This window comes from Corythoichthys intestinalis, chromosome 9 (genome assembly GCF_030265065.1).
Source record: "Corythoichthys intestinalis isolate RoL2023-P3 chromosome 9, ASM3026506v1, whole genome shotgun sequence".
NCBI lineage: Eukaryota > Metazoa > Chordata > Actinopteri > Syngnathiformes > Syngnathidae > Corythoichthys > Corythoichthys intestinalis.
The window spans coordinates 36,422,267-36,439,755 of record NC_080403.1 but is presented as its reverse complement, the minus strand read 5'-3'; the positions used below and the strand labels follow the sequence as shown (position 1 = coordinate 36,439,755).

At 38.3% G+C, this 17,489-nt stretch overlaps 1 protein-coding gene across 8 annotated transcripts in view; it reads right to left on the bottom strand.

The window, feature by feature from the left end:
- The window catches only part of magi1b (membrane associated guanylate kinase, WW and PDZ domain containing 1b), a 220,767-nt gene that overhangs the window by 81,485 nt on the left and 121,793 nt on the right, over positions 1-17,489 (bottom strand). For all 8 annotated transcript variants that reach the window (XM_057847217.1, XM_057847216.1, XM_057847218.1 and 5 more), the window contains 2 exons: positions 7,795-7,914; positions 2,525-2,764 (listed from right to left, as the gene is read on the bottom strand). In XM_057847217.1, the coding sequence (XP_057703200.1) occupies positions 2,525-2,764; positions 7,795-7,914 (360 nt within the window). The remainder of the gene's footprint in view (positions 1-2,524; positions 2,765-7,794; positions 7,915-17,489) is intronic.

Sequence of the window (17,489 nt, the reverse complement as noted above, 5' to 3'; positions counted from 1 at the left end):
ATTCAACTGTGAGATGATAGCCCAAATACAGGTAGTCCCCGGTTACGAATGAGTTCTGTTCCTATGCTGGCGACATAACTCGAATTTCAGCATAAATTGGAATTAACCCTTTAAGTACCCCCAAAACCCCCCAAATCTAAAAATAACCCTCCAAAAACATGTATCATACATCATTGTACTGTCCTCGCCAAGACATTAGAGCTAACTGCTAACTAGACAGCGAGCTAAGCTCCGAAATGAAGATTTCAGACGTTTTTGTGATTTGCTGACTTCATTCAGCTGCTCATGACATCAACACTTGCAGAATGAAACTAAAATAAAAATGACATTAATTCAGTTTCATCTTCAGTAAAAGCAATTCAAATTTGTGGTTATTACGATTAGCATGTATCAGTTAGCATCCGCACATCATCAAAAATAATCACATAAACTCGCCCCAAGTATTTGATCACAATTGAAAACGCATAATAAACAGTACAAAAGGTGTTATATACAAGTGTTGTGTCTGTGGATGCTTTACAAGCAAGAAATGTGCACGAAGGCTTGCAGCTGTCATCTATCCCCTCTCTCTCCTTCTCACTCAGCTGCATGACTTCTTCGTGGGAGCAAATGCGCTCTTCATCATATGTGCACGTGCGTTATTCTTCGTGTGTACGTGCGGTCTTACTTGCGTGTGGAAGTACTACCTGCTCTAAGCTAGCGGTCTGCCAATACATCCATTATTAGATTCATCGAGATTGGACACGAGACGATTCGATTACGATGCTTAAATAAAATAAAACAAAAAACGATTTTTACTCATAACATAGCTGCAGCGGAAGTTACTGAGCGAGCAATTTACTCATGTACAAAAGACACGAAAATAAATTTGTGTCGTATGAGACAGGCAAGCACCGGGAGGTCGCACTTTGGGTCCTCTTCTGTGCGCAAATTATTTTTTAGAGCGAGAGCGGAAGAGAAATAGTTCGCTCCTTCTTGCTTTTCAGTTATCCATCAGTAGTTTCAAGTCGTCTTCATTGGAAAATGTCCTGAGTGTGTTGCTAAGTCCTGTGTGCGTCTATAAGTGGTGAGTACACGAACCCTTTTCTACTGTTTAGCCTCTAATTTTGTTGTTTTTGAGATGTTACTAGTAAGCGTCAAGCGCTATGCTAATTAGTGAATTCTTAACGTGTCCATTTGTGCATTGTTTTTTTTCCATTGTTCCTGCTGGATCATTAGGTGACTAGAAATTAAATGTAAAGGACATAAATTTGTTTGGCTGCTTTAATGAATACTGTGAAATATACCTTGCTTAAAAGTATGAAGTATCCAGAGAGTATAAAAAAATAAATAAATCCTGAAAGGTAGGGGGAAAGAGGCATGGAAAATCGTGATCATTATTAATTCCATGAAGATCGTTCAATAATCGAATCGTAGCACCCTGAATCGTAATTGAATCGTATCATAGGGTGCCCTAAGGCACCCGCCTAATTTAAGCTTCCTGTGCCAAAATAAAAGCATGCATCACAAAACAAAAGTCAACATTACTAAAAAACAAAAAAACAACTACAGTGGTACCTCGACATATGATCACTTCGACACACGATCTTTTCGACATCCGACGTAAAATTTGACTCACCATTTGTTTCTACATCCGACGACATGCTTGAAATACGACATGACAGCACCGCAGACGAACGCACGGCGGATTTTCTTGTGCGAGAAATCAACACAAAAGGTTTCAAAAGAGTTGGTACAGGTGGTGAAACAAAGAAAAAGGTGATGCTTACCTTTTAAATCGAGTTGCAAATTATAGAAAAATAAGACCGTGGGGTGCGCATCCGTGAACTGGCTCAAGAATACATCTCCACAGTCCCCCTCCGACCACCGTTCGCCAGTCTTTATAAGTTAAGCTGACAATTACTATTGTGGTAAGACGCCAAAGAAATCGCCAGCTTCGCCACGTTTTTTATTATTTATTTCACATTCTATTCAACACAAAACCCCTAATGTCTGCCGCAATTGACGGTGTTCTCAAGAAAACGTTGAAAGGGAAACTCTCAAGCTCACCGCTCTGTCTATGGCACATCAGCCCCGCGGTGCGTTCAGGTACAGCAAAAAATGTCCGCCACATTAGAACCTGATTCGTTACATTATTACAGGAATCATTATTATTATTATTATTATTATTCTGATTTTTATTGATAATTTATTTGTTTTGCTATGTGTAATTGCCATTTGTAATAGTACCAGCAGTATTTTTTAAGGATTTAGTGTAGGTTTTTGGGCTGTGGAACAAATTAATGGAATTATAATGTATTCCTATGGGAAAATCCTGCTCAACATACAACCATTTCGACTTACAAACAAGGTCCTGGAACGAATTAACTTCGTATGTAGAGGTACCACTGTAGAGACAAAATAGTTGACTAGACTCTGGCGTTGTAAAGTTGAGAACACGCAAGTCGGGTACGTCCTAACCCGGGGACTACCTATGCTTAGAGTCATCGCCTGAATGGTAGAAAGACAGCCCTGCTATGCTTACCTGTATAGCTACTGTTCATGTCAGGGAGGTCCTCGTCGTCCTCCAGCGGTAGTTCTCCAGGCACTATTCCAGCATTGTGCATGTCATTGTAGGACTTGCTGCGTCGGGGTGTGGATTCTTGCGAGCCTGGCAGGCTACCGCTGAGCCCGTCTGGCCGTGTGGCATCACCACCGCTGCTATTGGTAATCACTTTCCCACCAGGGGGATGCACCGGCGGCTTGGGCGTCCCATAATAGTTTCCTAGGCAACGAAGAAGGAGGAGGCAGGGAGCGAGATTTTAAAAAGAGAGAAAAGGGTATTTTAGTACAAGGACAAGAGGGGAGGGGTCAACATTTTTGTTTGTGCGCGCGCGTGTGTGTAGGGGTGTGCATGCGCATGTGTGAGTGTAGGGGGATTTGCCAAAGCCTTTGTATGCAAATAAAGACTTGAGTTTCTGATGGAATGTGGCTGATCTGTTTTACAGCATAAGGCGAAAAAAGTGGCCATCATTTAAGAGAATATTTCTGTTAGATCAGCTGTTTCAACATTTTTTAAGACACACAACCCCTTTAATACTCCAGCTGAGTCAACAGATCTCACGTGCAGCCATTTTTAGCTGGCTTTTACTAACAGCATTTGTAGTTACCGATCACATATTGTTTAATGATTCTTCATGCTAAATAAATCTGAGACTTTTTGTTTCACATGTATTTTTAACTGCACTGTTTTATAATAAGACCCATACATTAAGTACTAGGGGTGTGACAAAATATCGAAATGGTGATATATCATGATACTTTGTATTATGACTGGGAACCTCTTGGTACCTCACGATATTATACAGTTTGCGATACAAAGCTCACAACGATCTGACGATATGGCGATACAACGATTATCGATACATTGGTCAGGAAATCATTCTAGGATATTCTAAAAACAACTAATAAACAGAAAAACAAGCTTTTGCTATCTATTGCCGTCAGTAGCAGCCAATGCCAGGCAATGAGATAATGTTGGGCCATTTAAGGTCATTTACCTGTTGATTTTCAGTTATTTCCTGTTGATTTTGGGGTATTTTATGGGTCACTTCCTGTTCATTTTGTGTTACAGTACAGGAAGTGACCTGGGAATCACCCAAATGAATAGGCAGTGACTCAAACTCAACAGGAAATGACCTGGAAATGCCCTAAAATGAACAGCAAGTGACATATAAATGCCCTGAAAAGCTGACAGAATGACTGTGAATGCTCTGGTTTCGAATGAACGAACGTTCCCAGTCTAAAAGGATTGGGCGTTGAGTACCATCAAGGCAGCCTTAGAGTTAACTGAGACATTATAATGGTGGAGGATTTTGGTAGCAACTTGTGCAAGGGTGGGCAAACCGGTCCTCAAGGGCCGCAGTGGGTCCTGGTCTTTGTTCCAACTTATTCAGCACAGACAGTTTAACCAATGAGGTATCAGTGGAAAATAGAAGCACCTGACTGCAATCTACTGATTGCACTTGTAAGAAACCGGATTGGTGAAAGGCTGTCCTCATGATGGGTATGAACAAAAACCCGCACCCACTGCGGCCCTTTGTGGAATAGTTTGCCCACCCCTGAACTTGTGGGTCCCTTTTTTTTTAATTTAATTTTATTTTTTTAGACATTGACACCTTTTTAAAATGATATCTCGAATTTTGCAGGAGCATATCGAAAACCTTTTGGGATACAAAGTACCATTTCGATATTTTGTCACACCCCTACTTTGTATCCCAAAAGGTTATCGATATGCTTCTGCCAAGAATCGAGATATCGTTTTGAAAATCAATGTCTAAAAAAAAATAAAATAAAAATGAACCAACAAGTTGCTACCAAAATTTTTCACCATAATAGTGTCTCAGTTAACTCTAAGGTTGCATTGACGGTGCTCGACGCCCAATCCATTTAGACTGGAAACGTTCGTTCATTCGAAACCAGAGCATTCACAGTCATACTGTCCGATTATCAGGGCATTTACAAGTCACTTGCTGTTCATTTTAGGGCATTTACAGGTCATTTTCTGTTGAGTTTGAGTCTGTGCCTATTCATTTGGGTGATTCCCAGGTCATTTCCTGTTCTGTAACTCAAAATAAACAGGAAGAAACCCATAAATCAAAATCAACAGGAAGTAACTGAAAATGAACAGGTAAATGACCTTAAATACCCCAAAATTACCTCATTGCCTGGCATTGGCTGCCACTACCGGCCATAGACGTTCAATTCGTTTAAAGTGGGAGGGATAGCAGCCGCCACTCCCACTTCAAATGGATTGGACGTCTACTAATGATAAACTCATTCCAATTCACAGCAGAAGCTTGTTTTTCTGTTTATTAGTTGTTTGTAGAATATCCTAGAATGATTTCCTGACCAATGTATCGATAATCGTTGTATTGTCAGATCATCATTATCGTGAGCTTTGTATCGCAAATCGTATTGTTTCGTCATTTGTCATTGTAGATGAAAATGGTAAAACACGAGTTTTGTTGTTTTGTCTTCTCAACTGGAAGAGACCACGAGTTGTCTTGTTTCAAAGAAAGGCGTACTAATAGTTGACAAGGCAGAAAATCACCTGCCTCATAAAGGGAAAAAAAACAAGCAACCAAAATGATTATTTATTATTATATGTATTTAGTATTTCTATTTCTTTTATTAATCATAAAAATGGTTGATTTGGGAAAAAACAAGGTAAAACATGAGCAGCAATGACATTTGAAGCTATCATTTTCTGAAATGCCCCAGTAAATAAAGAAATAGCAGAGCAACACCATCATCTATTGGTAATAGTACTTTACCACTGCTAAGGAGAACATTGGGAAGTGTCCATTTCTGTCTTTATTTTTCCCCTCAAACAACTAAAAATGTACATCCCCAGTTCCACAACCAGCCTAATGTATTAAATGTTTGTGTGTTACATAGTTAGTTTTTCAAATCACATAAAACAACAGTTTTAAAGAACAGTAAGGCAGACAGGACTTGCGTTATTAATGTTAGTGCTGTTCTTCTATGCAGTAATGTAGTAAAATATAGCAGCACTGTCAATGGCACAGAGTAGCATGAACAGGCAGGAAACATACAGAGTATAATCTAGACTATTTCTCTATAATTGGAAATGCATCTTTGATGGAAATTTCAAACCTCTACCCATTTTCTAAGTGTGTGAAGTTGCAAAATCACAAGGGGTGCAAATAATTCTGCGCCTCACTATAGTTACAAAATAAATTTTTTAAAAAATACCCTAATTCAATTCAATGCTCGTTTTATTTTTCCTGTTTATTTATAACTGCACAAGGCATGACAGCTCTAGAAATATCTGATGGTATAGCTTGTGTTTAGAGTTACAATAAAAGTAGTGCTGAGTTGTAGTTATATTTTTGCTGGCGTGTGTTTACATTACTTTGTACAATTTCCTATATGCCGTTAACAACCGGGTATGTATCATTCAAAGAGTGTCTTCGTGGTGTTTAATCATTTTGGTTACTTTACACTATCGTTTAAACACCACCATTGCAATGTGTGCATGCGCAATAGTCCAATAGCAAGCCGTGCAATTGTTTTTTGTTATATTTTTTTGAACACGTGAAATTTTGTTTTACTTCATAAAAGCAGCAGTACGCAGAGCCATGGCATCCTGGAACCTTTTTATATTCCGCAATCTTCATAATTTACAGATGACGCCCCTTAGCCTGGCTTAAGCGGTATTATATGAAAACAATGTAGTCATGGTGTGTCAACCAAAGTCTTCCCAAACAGAGCTATTCAAGTTATCTGGATAAAATTTTTCTGGTTTTAATATCGCTATATATATATTGCAAAATGTCGCAAACCCTCAAAAAGTTGCAATGTTAGTTTTTTTTCAATATCGTTCAGCCCTACTTTACACAGTAATGAATGATGCAGAAAAAAAATTGTTCCTTTATATCTAAATATATTTCTTCATTTTCAGTGAACACCAACATTTGCTGTAGGGTTGTTCCGATCATGTTTTTTTGCTCCCGATCCGATCCCAATCGTTTTAGTTTGAGTATCTGCCGATCCCGATATTTCCCGATCCAATAGCTTTTTTTTTTCCTCCCGATTCAATTCCAATCATTCCCGATAATTTTTCCCGATCTTATACATTTTGGCAATGCAATAAGAAAAAAAATGAATAAAACTCGGCCGAATATATACATTCAACAAACAGTACATACGTACTGTATTTGTTTATTATAATAATAAATCCTCAAGATGGCATTTACATTATTAACATTCTTTCTGTGAGAGGGATCCACGGATAGAAAGACTTGTAATCCTTAAAGGATAAATGTGACTTTGTATATTGTGACTAAATATTACCATCTAGTGTATTTGTTGAGCTTTCAATAAATGATACTGCAGCCATTTAACTACTGCCCAAATGCATGATGGGAAGTGCAACCATGACTGTGCGTAGGGGCACCAATTGATATATCTACTCTGCGTTGGGAAATAACACTGTGCAGGGTGTTAAGAAAATGATCAACTACAACCTTCCTTCCCCACATTGCCTCCCACGGTATTTTTAATTGCTGGGAGAGGTATTGTAAGGCTTTAGCCACATAAAAAATGGCTCCAAAGGCTGTCAAAATTATCTCTACTCATTATACGCTGCCTTTTAGCGCTATCTATAGGTAAAACTGCGTCTTTATAGATTGTACGCGACAATGTGTGAGTGGGTCGTGCAGCGCATGTGTTAATTATTTAACGTGATTAATTAAAAAAAATTCATTACCGCCGTTAACGCAATAAATTTGATAGCCCTACTTTAAGCCAAAACTACCCTGGATGAGTGTAAGACATTTTGTCTGTAACGTTAAATACAGTTAGAAAACGATTTAAATAAACAAAAAAAAAAATATATATATATATATATATATATATTTAAAAAAGGCATGTCCGATATTTTTTTGCCGATTCCGATACTTTGAAAATGACGTGATCGTCGATCGGCATCCCGATCGATCGGGACATGCCTGTAACAATAATGTTCCATTTAATTTTTTTTTTAAAAGTGCTACTAATTATTATGTTTCTTTTTGCTGTCAAGCTATTGTGATGTTACGCAGATGAGGAAGCAATTGTAACCTCACAACTCAAATCTTGGTAACCACTGCAAACCTCAAGATGGAACTGAAATGAATTGTTTTGATAGAAATGCTCCCCCCCGAAACAGCTGTAAACAAAACAAAACCCCAAAAAAACGTAACAATGACTTCAAATGATTCATTTAAAAAAATAAAATAAATAAAATACCTTCATATGTTCCTATTTCTAAAAGGGTTCCACTCTTCTCCAACTCCAGAAAGGCTTGAACTGATAGGAAGTTGTAGTCCACACCAGGGACTTCTCCTTCACGAGGGGGTCGGGTTGTACCTGGCCATGCAAAGAGAGGGTGAACAGTAAGCAACCAAACAAAAAAATTAACTGCAGAAGAAGGAAAGCTTAAATGTCATCTAAAAACACACTCCAATTGAGAGAGAACCCATCTTTTAAAGGCCATAGATATGCACCAGTAGTTAAACGAGTTCTACTCTCTCTTAGCCAAGAAGCTAGCGTAAAGTTGGGGTGGAAACCTCTTGGTACCTCACGATGCGATACAAAGCTCATAATAACGATGATCTCACGATACGACCATTATCGATATATTGGTCAGGAAAACATTCTAGGATATCTTACAAAACAACTAATAAAGAGAAAAACAACTTATTTTCATCCTTCTGCTATGAATTGGAACAAGTTTATCATTAGTAGATGTCCAGTCCGTGAGCTGATGATTTTGGGGCATTTATAGTAAACATCCGGTTTTATTTTGGGTTAAAGTCTTACAGAAGAGGGAGTGACTCAAGTATCTCCTGAAATGAATAGGCAGTGACTCAAACTTAACAGAAAGCTACCTGTAAATGCTCTACAATGGAGAAAAAATGACCTGTTAGCCCCCAACGATATTATTGACTCTTGGCGGGAGCATATCAATAGCCTTTAGAGATACAAAAAAAACCCACAACATATCACCATTTAGACATTTTGTCACAAACTCAGTGTAAAGGGAGACAATTCATTGTTTTCAGAGCCATTTCTACAATGTTTTAGGCCCAGGATATACAGTAGCACCTCTGCTGCACCTGGCCAGTTTGAACAACTAATATACAGGGTGTTCCAAAATGTTTGACCCCATTTCGTAGGCCAATAATTTCGACAATTTTCGTTGGAATGACCTCAAATTTTCCACAGTTTGTGTAGAAACGTTACAAATTTTTGTGTGTAACGTTTGGCATTTCTATCTTTTCAGGTTAAAAAATGCCGATCACTTCAAAAGAAAAGGCATTTTGCGTGTTAGAGTATGCTCGGACAGAGTCACCGAAGACAGTGCAGCATGCCTTCTTCACAAATTTTGCAAAGAAGGCACCAACTGCAAAACAAAATAGGACTTGGCACCAAAAATTTCAAGAAACTTCAGCGAGTTTGGCACAAGCTCGAATACAGACTCGACGTGTGCAGAAACACAGGCGGAGCTCATATTGAACATTTATGAAAATCTGTCATAGACAGTGTTGTTAATCTTTCTTTAAAAAAGTAATTAGAGTTACAAATTACTTCTCCCAAAAAGTAATAGCGTAAGTAACTCAGTTACCTGAATGTAAGAGCAATTAGTTACTTGGCAAAGTAACTGGTGATAATTTTCTTTTTTTTTTTTTTCCCTCAAAAAAAAAAAAAAAACAGGTCACACAATGTGAAGTTTAAAGAGTTTTTGGGACAATTGGCCCTAGCGGCTATCCCAGTTCTTTACCCTAAACTTAACTAGACATAGGGGTATTACGGATATTGCGATAACTAGATAGTAACCATTGCTATGTGTGGAAGTCCTTTAATGTTGTGATTGAACCGTTAAAGTTGTCAAATTTGCTCCCATTATTGCATTAGTTCCCTTCTGTCTACTTTTGACATGTGTAAGTTTTAACACCGTTTCATCATTTAAAAATAGATTTAAGTTTTGCCGATTTAGGACCATTTTAGATAAAAAGGTACTTAGGTTCGCTAGGAATGTTCTCTACAACAAAGCCTTCCTGAGAAGTCTACTGCTTTAAGATGGCGGCTGTTTACTAACGCATCTACTTCTTTATACGTGTTGCTAATGCCGCAGTGTCTGTCATTTGCATCTAGTTCTGTATATATGTGATAGCCTACAAACTACGATACGCTATGGTAGATATCGGCTACAGCCACCTAGCACAGTAGCCGTTAGTAACGCCGTTATATTCTAACGCCGTTATTAACAACACTGGTCATAGAACCAACAAATATTTGTGCTTTTCTTTGTAAATTTCACCAATAAAACTTATGACCTTCAACATAAAGTGTATTTAGTTTCATTAAGATCTATCAAGTAGTTTCCGAAATATGGGAATATAGAATGGGGTCAACCATTTTGGAACACCCTGTATTATGGCTATTGAAGTACAGGAGTATCAGTGTTGACCAAATAAAGTCACTACTAGAAAAGCATAAAGGTGTCTTTCCGCAGTGTTTTCCAATATTTATTGAGCCCAAAGGCACCAATTTGACATTATAATACTCTAACGACCCACATAGGGAAGAAAATGTTTAATTAATGAATTATAACTTACAAATGAAGTGGAATTGTATTCATTCCTGACAGCAGGACTGATTCCTTAACACTTGGTCAGAATGGGAAGTATCAATGTAGCACTCCTATAGAGGTGTTACTTTTGCCATATGTGTTGCTGCGCTAGTACCGTTTGGCATGTAAATAGTGACACCTGGCACTTGCCTTTAACAACTTAACAGCTGGCCAGTGTGATGTCAATTGTAAACACATTTACGGCTATGCCAGTTCAGAAAACACAGCTAACCAAACTATTAATCCCTCCACTCGTGTCTACTGCCATTTTTAATAGCACTTTCCCAAATTCTCACATAGCTGGATTCTCCTGTTATGTAAATGGGTAGCAAATGTGATACTGATGCTATAAGGAATGCACCAATCTCTGATTATTCAGCAGTCAGATCTTGCAATTTCTCTGTTACAAGTGTGTTGGTTATAAAGTGGTAAAAATAGACGTGTAGGGACTTTGGGACAGCCTCCCACTGCAGCCATGTTCTGTGACACAAGTGATTAATCACAGATGTGTGGACACGAACTCTTCATTAGGATGAAGCATGCAGACGCTAGCTGAATCTTTCACATACGGCAGTTCCCTCACCCCTTTGTCAAAATTAGAGATTTCTTTTTTTATTTTTGCTCCAGGCAACTGTGGAGTGAGTTCTGCTAATGGGGGAAGTGCACACAGGCATGAAGGAAATTTTCAATTGGTAATATTGGCACTTCCAAATTATACTTTGTTATAAAATTTGTAGTTCGGCTGACACAGATTTATAGTTATTCAATACTGCACACTAGTGCTCAAAGAAAGCTAAACAGGAAGTGGAATTGTGGTCAGTGTTTCAAATGAGATAAATTAAATTAAAAAAAAAAAAAAAAGTGGAACCTTGGCTTAAAGCCAGGAGGTTAGACACTGTCATCTCTATAGACTTAATTAATTCAATGCCCCCCCACAAAAGCTCCTTTGACCAAGCTGTTAAATAGAGTGAAGCTGAAAGACAGGTTGGGAGCCGTGAGAGCCATGCATAGAGACTCCTGCTGAGATGGCCCTTGATGTGCACAACAACAATAAATAAAGTCTCACAGAAAGGTAAATTTCAGGAGTAAAAAAAAAAAAAAATTGGACAGACATAAGTATTGTTAGTAGTGCTGCAACAATTAACTCGAGTAATTTGATTAGAAAAAAATCTTCGAATCAAATTTTGCTGCTCCGCGAATTTGTTTAATTAAAGTGGCATTGTAATGGTTTGTTTTGAAAGTGTTTGCATTTAGTTTTATTGATTTTACTGATATTGAACAAGTGGCAACAGTGTATATGGCAAAACTCATTTCACATGGCTGAATCCAACTGTTCCCTGTTACGACCAACATAAACTAAGTTTTTGTTTGAGCTAATCGAAAGGGTTGTGTTCGATGCAGGCAAATCATCTGTTCTGTTACTATTGGATCTCAGCGCCGCATTCGACACGGTTGATCACAACATACTACTCAGCAGATTGAAACAGTGGGTAGGGCTTACTGACACTATTCTTCAGGGGTTCACATCCTATTTACATGATAGGGATTTCTTTGTGTCAATCGGAAACTATCAGTCAGAACGAACCAAATTCACGTGTGGAGTCCCTCAAGGGTCAATTCTTGGACCACTCTTATCTAACATCTATATGCTTCCGTTAGCTCAGATAATAGAACAGTATGACATCTCCTATCACGCCTATGCAGATGACACACAACTGTACATTTCTGTGTCCCCACATGATTATAGTCCCTTAGTCTCCCTGAGTCAATGCATTCATCAAATCAATGAATGGATGTGCCAGAATTTTCTCCAGTTGAATGTGGAGAAGACAGAGGTGATCATTTTTGGGCCAAAAAAGGAAAGGTCAAAGATAAGCAGGCAACCTAGCACAATGTCACTTACAGCAACAAATCAAGTCAGAAACCTTGGCGTAATTATTGACTCAGACCTAAAATTTGATAGCCATCTAAAGTCCGTCACTAAATCCGCTTATTACCACCTAAAAAATATAACCAGAATTAAGGGGCTTCTGACTCAACAAGACATGGAAAAACTTATGCATGCATTCATTTTCAGCAGATTGGACTATTGCAACGGTATATTTACGGGTCTTGATAAAAAATCAGTCAGGAAGCTGCAGCTAGTACAGAATGCTGCAGCCAGAGTCCTCACAAATACAAGGAAGCTGGACCACATTACACCGGTTTTGAAATCGCTACATTGGCTTCCAGTGAGTCAAAGGATAGACTATAAAATACTACTGCTCGTCTACAAAACACTTAATGGCCTTGGACCAAAATACATGCTTGACTTGTTAGATTCCTATAAGACATCTAGACCCCTAAGGTCGTCTGGAACCGGTCTTCTGCATATTCCAAGAACAAGAACCAAGCAGGGTGAGGCAGCATTTAGTTATTATGCTCCTCACCTCTGGAACAAGTTACCTGAACGTCTGAAGTATGCTCAAACTGTTAGCTCTTTTAAATCAGGGCTAAAAACGCTTTTGTTTAGCACTGCATATCCATAACTGGCTATATATTTCAATCTACCTGCTTTCTATTCCTCTTGTGCTTATCTCCATTGCTGATTTCAATTATTATTAATAGTAGTAGTTTTTGTTATATTTTTGTTTTATTTTTATTTATTTATATTTATTCTATTTGTGATTAAATGCGATCTTTTGTCTTGGTTTTTACGTTGTATTGATTTAAATGTGATTTTTTATGATCTTCATGTGATGTAAAGCACTTTGAATTGCCTTGTGTTGAATTGGGCTATATAAATAAATTTGCCTTGCCTTGCCTAATGTTTTTTTTAATGTATTTGTAATAGGTATATTTAGCCGATTTTTGAGGGAATATGTTTTTGAACCATTTGTAAAAAAGTAAAAAAAAAAAAAAAAAAGTTAGCATTTTATAGCATTTAAGCTAGCAGACTTTTGCTATGTACTGTAAAGGCCGAGTTATACTTCCGCGTCAGACCTGCGCCATCAAGGAAGACCCGAGTTACGACCCTACGCCGTAGCCTGACGCGCGCCTCTCGAATTTTCTAACCATCGCATCGCGTAGACGTGTATGACGTGGCGAAAACTGACTGTGATTGGTCCGCTCAGACTGTTGTTACCGGTTTAGCGCCAAATCACCGCCATTGTAGAATAGAATCAAACATTATTTTCTACACCAAAAATGGACCAAGCCGACGGGAGTATCATCGAATAGCAAGTCTCGTCAAGACATTATTGTGATTGCCAAATGGCAAGGTCGGCGATTGGGGGGGGGGGAATGGAAGAACCACCGAGACGCGTGTGTTCGGAATCGAGTTGCCACACGAAGCGGTGACCCAGTCGGCCAAAAACTGCCGGCTTTTTAATCACTTTATGTCGTATTTTTGGTTGGTGCACTTCATCATTTATTGTGTACATATGTTTGCTGTGAGTCTGTGACTTATTTACGTGTCACACTTCAAGTATATGAAGAATAAAGCACAGATTTGGTGTCAAAAGAGTTGTTTTGATCTTTAATTTTCAATAACAAACAGTTCACACACGATACATCATCACTTATTGAGAGTGCCTCGGTGCTATTTATGATAACGTTAAAATCAAGGCTCTCAACGCAGTTTGGGAAGTTCCATAGACGGCAGAAATCTGCTATGGCTTCCCAATGGCTGGTTGTAGGACATGGCAAACAAATCGGGCTGGAGGGCTTTGCAGACCTTGAACGCAGTGCTCGACGCCAGTTTGAAGCTAGCCGCCACAGCTAGCTCTCTCCACCCGAGTCTAAAACTCTCTGTGCGGCATCAAAAGTTGGCCAGACCGCCTCGAAACAGTCTTCTGCGTCGCCTGCCCCTCAACATTTGTATGTTCAATATTTGTTCAGTGTAGATGTGCAGAATATTTACTTTCAAGAGTTCCATCTTGCATTGTTTATTTTTTTCTCCGACTAGCGGAAGTCAACAAGCTTGCCCCAAAACCGTACAAACATAACACCACATCCCACTTGTGGCTTAGCGGTGAATTACAGAGCAACGCGTTCCCTCACCGCAGAACTATCGAATGTCGAATGATGCCGTAGTCGCTGTGCCGTCACCGCAACGCGGGAGTATAACTCAAGCTTAAGTGAGCCAATTGTTCTTTTGTTAAACTTAGATCCTCACTCATTTACTTTTTTATACCGTTTGGGTCTCAGCTCAGCTCAGATATATAATTTTTTATGTTGCTTATCCGATTACTTGATTATTTGGACTAACTAGTTAAGACATGTCCAAAGTCCGGCCCGTGGGCCAAATGCGGCCCGTGGTCAAATTTCATCTGGCCCCCAGCCTCTGTCATACAATCAATAACGTCTGGCCCGCACACAGACTTCATAAATTGGTCAGCAGTACTGCAACCAGCATGAAGAGCATGAACTTGAAGTAGCTTACGAAATGCTGCTCCTCATTTACCCACTGAAAGGCAGCAGCACTTTAACCCTTTACTGCCAAATGTATCACATTTGATACACCTAAAATTGCATGATTTTGAGACTGATTTGGAATTTTGACATTTCTTTTTTTTTTAAAAAATGATGGATGCAAGTCAACACATGCATCTTCAGGTCCCATGAGAGTAAAAACATGATTTAGCATGGGTTACACTGTACATATTATAGCACTTGTTACACATATTCATTTTGACTTTTCACAAATTTGAAAAAAAAAAAAAAAACAAGGTTTCATTAGAACCTTATTTTTCAAATTTTGGGATTCTCTGATAATTGCTTCATGTTGCAGGGCTAAGCAACATTACTCCGTGTGACCCATTACTTCCATTTTCTAAAATGGTGACAATCAACAACAAAAAAAGTTGACTGTGACGGCCGACGCTTCAAGGATAGGTGGAAATTGGACTGTTTCTTCACTAAAATACGCAACAACTGTGTCTGCCTCATTTGCAGAGACAGTCGCTGTTTTTAAAGCTTCAATGTGAGGCGATATTACCAAACAAGACACGCTGACATGTACGACAAAATTACAAGGAAGATACACTACGAGAAATTGAAGCAACTTGAAGCTAGTTTAATTTCTCAGCAGTAGTATTTGGCAGGAGCCCCCCCCCATTTTTACCATGCCAAATCTGGCCCCCTTTGCAAAAAGTTTGGACACCCCTGAACTAGTTCATCGATTAATTGACTACTAAAATAATCGATAGCTGCAGGCCTACTTTTTAAGTGATAAACTTAACACCCTATCTTATTATCTTACAACACAATTCAAAGTCTAGAAGTCAGGGATGGAATGCACGACAGTCTGTACAAATAAAGCAGCAGAAAAGGTGTTAGAGCCTTTTTCTGGACATGAAATATTTCTGAAAAATACAACAGCATGTGACAGGTTGCTTGTTAAAAGTGAAGTACAATATCAGTTGACAAGCTCTAGTGGCTGTCTTTCCTCCGGCCACTTTACTTCAGATGAAAAAAGGTAGGCCTACCAACTAGGAACAGGGTAACAACCAACGATCCCGTTTTAATGTTATTTGGCGAACAAAGCCAAAATGTGGTCTTATAAACGTTTCTTTTTTTTTTTTTTTTTTTTTTGCTTCAACGTGCAGAAAATAACCAATTTTGTTTTCTATTTTCATTATCGTTCAATACGGTGAAAGGGGTACTTGCTTGTGGATTTGCAATTTATCATCGCCAACATGGGTGGGTGGCTTTAAAAAACATTTGCATTTCAAAAAGTGGATACAAGAACCCAGAAGTGAAATATTAGAGGTCACGCTGTGGCACATGGAGTACTGAATCCATCAACGCGTCATTAAAATACATGATTCAACATGAAAATGTTCCAATGTCTTGTATGATGCAGTACAGTAGTGCTCTACAATGGCACCGGAACAATTAGTATTCATTTCCTTCCCATGATTTTAGCGCCTTAAGATTTCATTTACCATTCCATGCATAGAAATATGAGATTTTTAGACGGAAAGACTTAAAGGCTTCATCCTTAAAAGAACACACTTATTCGCTGCTTACATTTAAAAAAAAAAAAAAAAAGCACTGGAAGGCTGAAAGGGAAATCGAATTGTTGATAAGCAAATATAAACCCAGCATGCCAGATAAAACACATTGAACATAATCTTCCTCAATCTTCACAGCTGCTCCTTGAGATACTTGAAGACGGCTATCGCTATGCAGCCAATCATTGTAAGATTGCAGTTAAATGCAGTTCTAAACACATGCCAAACAAAAAACATGTATGCAAACTTTACTGTGCATTCTCGTCAACACAAACACACATAAATAACAGTCACAAAATTTGCCTTCTAATGATCAAGTTTGGCATTGTGATCCAAATTCTAAAAATATTACAGCCATATTACAGTGCAGTAAGATCTTTTCATGTGATATAATCGTTTTATCCTCAATACATCAGTTTGAAAATAGCAACAGTGAACTATCATTTAAAGTAAGTTGAAAAAAGTGAGCTGTTTAATTCTTGTACATTGCCAAGCTTTTGGTGTAATTTTAACACAAATAAGATTCAGGATGTTTGTTGCCCCAAGCAAGACCCACTAGCCAACGAGAAGACAAATCTTTAATGGTTCTCATACAACATCTGAGATGATCACATAAAAGAAATTACTGTTTGAATACATGTTTCTCGAATATCACCTACACTTGATGTGATGCAAACTGTAATGCCTTTTAACATTACTTCTCATTCTTTTATTCATATTTGGTAGGATTGAAGCATACTGTTTCTACAAGATGCTGAGCTTGTGAACTGCTGAACTCTGATTTAAGCACAGTTAAGACTGAATTAATGAATGTTTACTGTCCCCTGCCTATCAGTACGTATATGCAGAACTGTATTTTCCACAGTGACAGCAATAAAATGTGCAATGATGATATTAACATGAAGTATGCCCGCATAGTTGGAAGGAATTCATATTCACTTTGGTGAATATTTATTGATTACCAGTGTTGGGCACGTTACTTTAAAAAAAGTAATTAGTTACATTACTCACTACTTCTTCCAAAAAGTAACTGAGTTAGTAACTGAATTACTCTATAGTAAAAGTAACTAGTTACCAGGGAAAGTAACTATTTCCGTTACTTTAAAAAGAACTTGTTGTATGTCAAAGAATTTGAAATTTTCTGAGCAGTATTTGAGTCAGTGGAATAGAGAAAAACAGACAGGTAGTTAACTTGTTAGGTGCTTCAGCAGATTTGAATTGCTTACCACAGATGTCGACAAAAGCTTTGCCCCAGGACATAAATTACACATTACATGCAGGTTCTTTCCTTTAATTTCGACAAACTTGAAATA